This window comes from Aquila chrysaetos, chromosome 4 (assembly GCF_900496995.4).
Source record: "Aquila chrysaetos chrysaetos chromosome 4, bAquChr1.4, whole genome shotgun sequence".
Classification (NCBI taxonomy): domain Eukaryota; kingdom Metazoa; phylum Chordata; class Aves; order Accipitriformes; family Accipitridae; genus Aquila; species Aquila chrysaetos.
In genome coordinates this window covers 35,623,329-35,633,793 of record NC_044007.1, presented here as the reverse complement: position 1 = coordinate 35,633,793, position 10,465 = coordinate 35,623,329, and the positions used below count along the sequence as shown (strand labels likewise).

The following is a 10,465-nucleotide window of genomic DNA, read 5'->3' as shown; positions in this document are numbered from 1 at the left end:
GCTTTCTTTACCTATCTGCATTATGGCCATCTCCAGAACAGCGATGCGTGTCAGTATTCATGGCTGGAGGCTGGCAAGCTACACACACAATATGTCCTTCTCGTAGGTACTGCATCCATCGAGCATACGGCCGATTCTCCAAAGCACAGTGGTGTGAAAGTGATTCTGTTTTAAATTCCACACAGTATCTGCTCAGAGGGAAAAGTACTAAATTAGTTATGATAGATAAAGCACAAGCTAGGTATACACTTCAAATGTACTTACATATCATATGGGTGGTATTTGTGAAGTGCAAGTTAGACTTCGTTGCTAGCAAGTCTGTTTCTGACCCTAACCTAATTAATGGATTCTTAAGAACATAATGCAAACTTTCCATTCCATGCCCCAGTCCAGTGCTTATGTATAATCTCACTTTCTGGTTGTGTTCTGTATTCTTAAATTATGTTGAAGAATAGATCTCAGTAACCCATGTTTTTACTTCTGTGCTGCTAAAAGAGAAAACGGAAGAGAGGCTTTAAGAATACCGATGGGCTTTATTGTTTTGGGGAGTGCAGCATAGGGCAAAGCAGTATGAGCGTTACAGGCCTGGTAATAGCCTAATTTGAACTTCATAACCAACTCTACTGGTAACCAAACAAAATTTTTTACTGCCTGTGTCAATTAATTTAAAAAAAGGTCTCTTGAGACCCCTCACATGCAGCCCATTTTGTTTGTTCAGAGACCTACATCTAATTTCTCACACTTACACTTACGGGTACATTCAGCTTTGGTTTAGCATTATTTACTGTTTGCTTTCAAAAGCAGCTATCCTCAGACTTGCCGTGACCCCGATGTCTAATTCAGGACAATTAGCAAGTAATAAAAAACAACATCTAGAACATGCAAATGAACTGCAGGAGAGCAAAACAGTACAAGCTATAGCTTATTCTTTAATTATTGCAAATTTAATTACATTTTTCCCTGTAGCCAGCTATTTTCTGTTGAACAAGATGACCCACATGCATATGATAAATAGATTACCCAGCTTCTTCTTTGTCTGAAGGCCAGAGAGAAGATGCTGCTCGTCGTTTTCTTTCTTTACCATATTCAGAGGTAGTTATGAAAGCAGGGACTAAAGAAGAAAGTTACGGTAAGGCAGCAAGACACAGTTGAGTCATATTTCAATTACTGTAACAGTGGGTGAATGAATCAGGAGCTTGTGGATGGTGATGCTGACTGACTTCATTGAAAAAGCGATAAAATGTTGGCAACCTCAGACTTCAACCCCATTCCCTACAACTAAGCTCTCCTTATTCAGAAGAAATATATCTAGACATCTAGGCATGCCATCTAGTCTGTGAGGAAACAGGATGAGCTGGAATCCTACAAGGAGCTCTGTTTCCTGTTCTGTACTGAATTTGTGTTCTAACTTTGCACAGAGATAATTTGATACTTTCTGAGGGGCTTAAATCAAACTGAAGGAATGCACGCAGCTTAGTTGTTTAGTTAACAGAAATTAAGAAAAGCCTGAGTAGGAAAAAAAATATAAGAATTGAATAAGAGCAATATGACAGTAGAAGGTAAGGTTTTAAATTGTATTTTAACCAGCTAGCTGCAGAGAGATGCTTTTTTTTCTGTTCATTGACATCAGTAAAATTTATGAAGGCCCTGATGGGTACAATGTACAGATAAATCAAAAAGAGAATACCATGTTCATGGCCACAGTCCTCTCCCTGGTAAGTCAGGTATTCCAGGCAGCCAGCCTTCTCCTCTAGAGCAGGACAAGGTTCCCCACCATTTTTAGGTTCCTGTTGTACATAGCGCCTACGTATCCGCAGGTCAGGTTGACATTGTTCTGCACAGCCACTCCAATGACTCCACTCCCCCACAACACATGGAAGAGCTGCAAAGCAGTATTAAAACATTACGAGTAGTCAAGACTTCTGTTTCATCCTAATTGCTCTCAAAAGCTTGAGTAATAACACTGTGTCTGTTTTTTTCTTGCATACCTTTATTTATAGGGTTTTAAATGCTCTTCTAGGAGTTTGCATCTTCAAATTTAACATTCAAACCTGCCTGCAGTGCTTGGCTCCCTATTCCATCCCTTGTCCAGAAAGAAACAGCTCCTCAGGGAAACCTTTCACTACAGCTGTGGGGTTCTTCTGTACCCTCTTCTGAAGCATACGGCATTAGCCCCAAAACAGACCAGCTCATGGGTTATCTAGACCAGTGAGTGGTCTGATCTGCCTTGGCAGTTCCTACACCACCAGATTTTGTTTAAAGGCTGGAACATAAAGTAGCAGAATTAAGGAAAACTTTCAGCCTTCTTGATTCCCCTCAGATTGATTTCTAACCCCTTTTCCTCAACACTGAAATAAGTTCTACTGCCACAGCTTTGTTGCTGTTTTAACACAGGGTGTCCTGCTCCACAGTCCTTGCTGCAAAGACAATTTTTGGTGATAATTTTGGTTTTGTTTAGTCTCAGAACAATGCAGGGACATGTGTGGAGTTGTGTTTCTGTGTCTGTATAGCTACTGATATAGACAGAGCTGTGCAACAATGCAGATATTTAAACATACTAAATAAAATGTGTAAAAATGTGATTTTAAGGTCTTTTGCTATTTCCCAACTATAGAATAGTCTGCTGGATATTTGAATTTTAGTTCTCATGGATCACAAAATTCCTCTGAACTTGACCAAAACATTGAGGAAAGCACCATTATTTTGCAAGTAAACTTTGAATCATAAGAAACTGCATATCCCTCAGGCAGAGCATCCATAGTACAGTTACAATACACTGGTACCTTTGGTCTCTCCTAACCCAGCCTAACAGTCAGAGGTACAAAGAACTTCTCTCTTCATCTGTTAAATTCACATATATTAGGTGAGCTCACTGAAGGTCTCAGATGAAGAAAGAAAGAAAAATGCATTGTTTTGTATTCTGTGGTATTTTTCTGGCAACTAGTTCATGGCCTTTGACACCTTTTTGATTAAATAACACGCAGGTTCTTTAGAAAAAAACTCAATCATCGTATTACGTAGAGAATGAGCCCTTATTTCATGTTTGTCACTTTTTGTAACCTTTCCAGGAGAGATGTAGATAGACTAAGCATGTCTTAGTTTCAGTTGTCTTGAAACTCAGAAATGCTCAGATCTATCATATCTGTTACCTACTAGCCATTTCCTTCCTTATTTTATTCTCCGCAGTACATCTAATAAAGATGGCATGCTCCTTGTAGTTCTCATTTATATTAAGCGTCATACTCATTTTTCTGATCTATAATTCTCCCTTCTCTTGCATTTCTCATTTATATTCTGGCAAAAGAGTAGCTCTGTGTCAACCTTGCTAATGTAAGCATGGACAATATGCCAGATATCTTCCAGGTGTATACAAATAATCTACTCTGGAAGAAAAGGTTTTGCAGCCTGATTCCCAGAATACAGAAACAGGTGATGGACACATTATTCCTGAGTAAGAAGCTACATAACACATGAGTCTTCACTTTATTTGTCCATTAACACAGTACACAACGGTAAAAAACAGCCATTTCACATGTTTCCATGAAACTGAACTTTCCTTAGCCTCACCTCCACGAACACCAAGCCCCTGGTTTTAAAAACTGTACGGCCTAACAATTTCACTTTTAGCAGTCAAAATGAATACTACAGCTCTTCAAAACTGTACTGAGCGTTGACCCCTGAAGGGCTGGATGAGGATGATCTCTGGGTGCTTACGGATGGAACAAACACGACCCCTCGAACAAGGAGCTTCAAGTCTACACAGCCTCGGCAGTGAAAGAATGGGTAAGAAAAATGTCTTGCACATGGGCGTCCATCAAGAGGAAGAATCCTCTGAGAATAAGCAGCCAGTTCCCGACATGAGTAGTCCTCAACTTGTGGCCTACGAGGACATTTAATCCGACCAGTGGTCCACTCCCAGTAGCCTCGTTTCCTGGAGGCCACCTGGTAGGTGCTCCAGGTTGGTCAGCCGCATTCCTCCAGGCTGCTTCCCCTCTGGTCAGTGTGTGTGTCCAGAGGGAATGTCCTCTGCCTGGACGCCAGCGGCAGCAGCAGCTTTCCCGTGCATGCACGGTATGCTGCTGGGCAAGCAGGGAACGGCCATGTCTGCAGCTTTCCTTAACCGTGAAATGAGACAAGCAGTCAAAACGCTGCAGCACTCTGTACTCGTCCATGCTGCTTTCCCTAATAGCATTAGCTGCTTTTTGTCCTCTGATGGGCTTGCTTTTTCAATAAAGTTATAATTAATGTCATGTAATTGAAATACTAGCACATAGTGTCTTATAAAAACCTAAAGGTGCCTATGTTAATATTAGAGTTTCTTATTGATATGGAAATTCCCCAATTCTTCAAAGACTTGTTTTCACTGCACATTGCAAATAAGCTTAAAATTATTTTCCATGTAGTGTGAATCACATTTTACTCTGCTTTTCCACTCCTTTATAAAGGCAGGTCTTCAACATGATGCTTAGAGAATGGTACAAAATATATGTTATAATGAATGGCTGGGCCATCTTAAATTGGTTCTGAATTGTTTTGGGTCATGCCTCTCATTAACTATATAGTCAAATTAAGCTTTTTCTTTTCCCATGTATGCTGTTTCCCATTAGCTTGTAATGGAACATATCACACGTTTTCGATCTTTTCTTCTGTATTTTCTGATTACAATTTAAATCCCCAAGAAGTTTTACAGCTGTCCTGGTTTTGGCTGGGATAGAGTTAATTTTCTTCTTAGTAGCTGGTACAGTGCGTTTTGGATTTAGTGTGAGAATAACGTTGATAACACACTGATGTTTCAGTTGTTGCTAAGTAGCACTTATCTGAAGTTAAGGATTTTTCAGTTTCCCATGCTCTGCCAGCAAGCAGGTGTACAAGAAGCTGGGAGGAAGCACGGCCAAGACAGCTGACCCGAACTAGCCAAAGGGATATTCCATACCATAGAACGTCATGGTCAGTATATAAACTGGGGGGAGTTGGCCAGGAGGGGCAGATCACTGCTCGGGCATTGGTCAGTGGGTGGTGAGCAATTGCATTGTGCATCACTTGTCTTTTCTTGGGTTTTATTTCTCTTCTTTTTTTTATGTTCCTTTTCATTACTATTACTATTACCATTACCATTATTACTATTACCATTATTACTACTACCATTATTATCATCATCAATATCATTATTATTATTATATTGTTGTTATGATTATGTTTTATTTTACTTTAGTTATTCAAATGTTCTTATCTCAACCCACGAGTTTTATTATTTTTTCCAATTCTCCTCCCCATCCTACTGGATGGGGGGGAAGTGAGCAAGCAGCTGCGTGGTGATTAGTTGCTGGCGGGGGTTAAACCACAACAACAGCTTAACCACTAGTTATGTACTTGTGTCAGTGTTGCAGGAAAATGATGGGACCAAACTACTCTTTCAGGAAAATATTTTATGCCCTCTGGGATTCTGCCAGTACAAGACTTTGGGAAAAAAGAGTAAAATGTGGTAACTTCTTTGGTGTTTGTGACTCTTTTCATAAGACACTGAAACTGCTGGGTTTGGTCTGTCACTACATCTCTAATTTCTTGGAGCGCTACAGACATCATAAAGCAGACAAAACCCCTGACAGAGACTACCCAGCAGATGTCCATACTGCACTATTACAATTCCCCTCCTTTTGTCTCACTGTGCACCTGTTCTGACCAAACTTGCCCACTTTTGAGTGGCCCAGCAGCGCCAGGCGTGCAAGTGGCCAAGGATGCTGCATCCCGTGCTCTAAGGAACTGGCACAGAACCACAGAGCAACCCTGGGCACTGAGGCACCAGCCGTCCATCCTGCTTAACCATTAGCATTCTCTGGCATTTTCTTCTACTTACTCATAAACACCTCCCCAGACAGTTCTGGGTAGGATTTGTAGAACAGCACTGGAAAATAACACGGAAAAAGCATATGGCTCCCTTTTTGCCACGTGCAGATACTTGGCACTGCACCACCAGGCACTGCCCTCGGACACATCTAGGTACCCCAAGGCACATGGCACAGTCTCTGTGGCTGTGAAGGCACCGCTCTACTGTGGTGCAGTACAACCCTCAGACAGTTGTTTCAAGCATTTTGAACTAGAAAAAAAGAAAACCAGTGATGGTAAAAATGTCTTAGACCCTGCCATGGGCTAGCCAGGACAAGTGCTAAATGTAGTATGGACACCACAGTCTTTGCCACCTGGCCGCAGGGCCAGAAAACAGTCCTGGCCCCACTTTAATAATACAAGCATAGACTTCAATGCCTGATCACACGTCTTAGTTCTACCTAGAGTACCCAAAGGACAGTAAATGTCGTGTAGCCCAGTTTCCTTATCTGTTGACTCTCTTCCAAGCTGGCTGTATGAATAACCTGCAGAAGTAAGAATTTCCACATAATTTAAATCTCCTATTAGCACCTTGATATGCAGACAGCATCAGGTCTAACATCACATTTTCCACGCAGAAAATTCCCCAAGGGACTGAGTAGCTGCATAACAAATAAAGCGATGACTTCACATCTTACTGGAACTAAACCAAGCTGACAGTTAAATATTGGTCATCTGCAGCAATACGTGGCAATTTTAGGGTCATCAACATTTAGAAAAAGAAGTATGAATTGCCTTAGTCATGTGGAATAATAAGAATATTGGGTTGCTAGAATGGAATTTGGCCAGTGGGATAATAATGTCGCTTTTGCAGTCAGTACCCATCAACTATTAAGGGAGAGTACATCAGTTTTGTGCCTATTGGAAAGATGTCAAATTCCCTAGCATGACAGAGAACAGGTCCCAGAACTGACATAAAAGGAATGGCGCCGTCTCTTGAAATACAAACAGTATCAGGGAGCCATAGCTACATCTTTGTGGTCTCTGTCTATGTCACTATTGGTCCAGCTTACTTAACACAATGATGGTAGATGATGATTTATTGAAACAATGAGAAGGATGCAAGCCAAAGGAACCCGAAGGACAGGATTTGTGCTCAGGTACCTACCAAAATATGAAAACTAATAAGACACTTGGAAGTTCAAAAATACACAGAAAAACTATATTGGTATCATATGAAACACAGCTTGAGTGGTCAGGACTTCCCCCCCCCCCCCCCCCCCCCTTACAGCACTGTGAATCATAGATTTTTTTCTGAGTCACACTCAATTTAATTTTTACCCATCTCTGCAAAAAAGAGTATTACAGTATCTTCACTGAATCACTGCAAAACGTATGTTGTAGCGCACAAGGATTTGTGGATTTTCTCAGAGTAACCACTTCCATTCAAATGATGAGGTCATTCCTTTTTCAGGCTTTCTTATTGTGCAGTAGTTTCTATTTAAAATGCTTTCTATGTACAAAAATACTCTTTCTTCATTGTTCGAGCTATAAGGAAATTTATTTTAAAAGACCTGTAAGAAAATTTATTTAAAAACCCTTGGACCTAGGTTCAGCAGCCCATGGACTTCTGCTGAGCCATCTATTTATAAAGTACCAGACCCATGACAATGTTTAGGCATGACAGAATTTAACCATAGCATTGGCAGCTTTAGGACGCCTCTCCTTTCAGTAGTTTCTATTCTTTTGGAGCATTGTTTTTTTATTATTCGTAACACATTTCTTCATTACGTAGCTTGAGGCACTTTACACTTTCCCCAAATACTTCGTCCTGTTAAATACTTGCAAAAGGGTGAAATGTCATTTCAGCCGGTGCTGAAATCATGAGTGGCGAACAGGCTGACGAACAAGCTGTTGCACAAGAACCATTGGTCACCTTTCTTCACATTTCTGTTTTAAATTTTTGAACTCTATGTTCAAAACAGTATTTCAGAATGAATTATGCCAATAAACCCCCTCGGTGTCATTAAACACATGGACAAAATTTAGAAACACTCAGTGGTGAGACCTCAACATCCAACAGGAACAAAAACGACTTTAAAATTTCCGACCATGCTCGTCTAAGTTGATACAAACTCCCACTGGAAGTATTTGGAATTTCTGTTTATACAAAACATAACTTACTGGCTGCTTGCAATAGAAAGTATATATGATCATTTGCCTTCAAAAGAACGACTTCTTGTGATCAGTTCTGTAGTTTTGGGATGTATGAGGTACAGGACCACCTCGCCAGGCTGCCAAAGCCCTGTCCTCCCATGCTACACCCGTGAAAATGTCCTCCCTTTGCTTGCACCAGCATTGGTGCTCGCACAACCGGGCAGCGAGGCAAGGCAGGGAGTCAAACCAGCCAGAAATGGGCAATAGAGAAAACAGAAATAGTTTCCTGCGGGTTTAGCTCCCTGAACTGGGCCACCAGAGACTGGCAAATTCCAGCTCTGGTGCAGGGGACAGGGAGAGACAGAGAGACTTCACTGAGACTCCATCTTCGTGCCTGGATCTAGAGCAGCCACTGTCCACGCAGGGTACAAAAGAGAGGCAGCACAAACACATCATGCCTTTTGAGGCAACCACCACTGAACTTGAGACAAAGAGTACCATCTTGATAACAACAAGGCATCATCAGGTGCCAGAAGTCATGGTAAGAGAAGTGTCTAAACTAGAACTTTTCAAGCACAAGGTTGAGCTTCTTTTTGAAAAGCATAGAAATTTTTGTTGGATTCCAGCTCCCTTTTAATGCTAACACTACGCACCTTTATTAGCTCTCTCCTGTTATACTTGAATGTTAAAAAACATTTGATTTACTGAAAAGACGCAATATGCTGTGACTATATGACAAGCAAGCATCTTGTCAGTTCTCCCCCTACTGATTTTCCTGAACAAAAGATCAAGATATAAAACAATGCTAATTTTAAAGATGCTACCTTCTGTCAGACCACATGGTGCATGTTTTTTTCGCTTCTGTTATTCTGGAGAGATTATTTAGCGGTGAGAGAACTGACCCTGTTTCCTCTGGAGACCTGGGGTCAGAGTTCTGCTCCGCCGACTCTTTCTGTGCAGCTTTACATCACCTAGGATGGGTCTATGCCGTCTGAGTTGTACTCCCCTTCCCAAACCTATGTGGCTATGTCAGCAGGGTGCTGAGGCTGCTAAATACACCCTAATTAGCCGGACTGTGCAGCGGAGACTGGTGACTTTTTGGCTGTAGGCTGGTGTGCGTCCAGCCAGCTGGGAAGAGACGTTAGGCTGAGCGCTAGTGCTGCACCTGTAAAGCGAGGGCTGTGTCCCTCATTGCAGATCCTCCCTCCATTGTCAGGGAGGACAAATTGTGAGGACTGCAAAGGGTAGAAATGCCATGGAAAGAGGGGGTATAAATACCTACAAGGCTGCTGGGTCCAGTTTGGTAGAACTGGGCCACTTTCTCCTCCTCGCCACTGCTCCCCTGGGAGCCAGGCCTTCCCCCACAGCCTGGCAGAGGACCCTCTCACTCATTCCCCTACGCTCATTTTGAAGTCCTTGCCTTGACGGTGGATCCTTGCTGATTCCTGCCCCTAAAAATGAGGGCAAAACCTCACCCTGGGGATATCCCCAATTATTTCATTGATAATTTGTTTGGCAAGACATGAGGAATCACCTCAGAGACACAGACGGTGCTAAATAAATCTCCCTGTCGTCTCTGTAATCCCACACCCCCGATGTAACCGATGTGTATTTGGGATGAGCGTGAGCGACAATTAAGTAACATCACATTTCAGAGGGAAAATAACTCCAGACTGGCAAACCCCAGGCACTGTACCACAGCCGATCCAGAAACCTTGCAAATGTCCAGGGTGGGAAAAGTCTCTCTTCCCATTCCTGTGCCTGCTGCTGCCCTCGCACAGCCCCAGCCTGGTCCCTGCTCGTGCCCTCGCCCCGAGGCTGGTGACACCGGGGAGAAATTTGGCCTCGCAGAGCCCCCTCACAGCTGAGACCCTTACCGCACGCACAACCCGGCTCCAAACCCCGGGAAAACCTCCAGCCCGCAAAGCACCGGCAGGCAACGAGCTAACTATACCTGGAGAAAGGGACGGCGCTGCCCGGGGCATCCCCGCTCCGCCCGCCGCCCACCCCCCCCCCCCCCCCGGTGGGCTCGCCCCGGGCTGCGACCCAGCCCGACCCCCCCCCCCCCCCCCCCGCTTCCCCAGGGCCGGGGGGGGGGGGGGGGGCCGGGCCGGGGCCGGGGGGCGGACGCACCTACCCGGGCACGCCTGGCCGTGGTCGTGGCAGCAGTCGCCGGCTCGCCGGCATCCTCCGTCGCAGTAGCAGGTCCCGTAGCCGCCCCGCTCCCTCCAGCCCTGGCCGACGCAGGCGGCGTCCCGGCCCTCGCAGCACTTTCCCGAGCAGCTCCCCCCGGCCCCGCTCCCGGCCCACAGCAGCCCCAGCCACAGCGCTCCCGACAGCGCCGCGCCGCCCATCACCGTGCCGCCCCGACGGGAGGACCCTGCCACCGCTATACGCGCTCCGGCCGCCACCGGCGGAGCGGGGCGGGCCCGGCGGGCAGGGAGCGGGGGCGGGGGGCGGGGGGGGGCGGCCGGCGCGGTCCTGC

The 10,465-nt window shown here is 44.5% G+C and overlaps 1 protein-coding gene across 1 annotated transcript in view; it reads right to left on the bottom strand.

The window, feature by feature from the left end:
- The window catches only part of SBSPON (somatomedin B and thrombospondin type 1 domain containing), an 11,509-nt gene extending 1,044 nt beyond the window's left edge, over nt 1–10,465 (bottom strand). Inside the window, exons 1-4 of the mRNA XM_030012007.1 lie at nt 10,118–10,465; nt 1,688–1,882; nt 1,021–1,111; nt 12–188 (exon numbers count right to left, since the gene is read on the bottom strand). Of these exons, the coding sequence (XP_029867867.1) occupies nt 12–188; nt 1,021–1,111; nt 1,688–1,882; nt 10,118–10,334 (680 nt within the window). The 5' untranslated portion in view covers nt 10,335–10,465. The remainder of the gene's footprint in view (nt 1–11; nt 189–1,020; nt 1,112–1,687; nt 1,883–10,117) is intronic.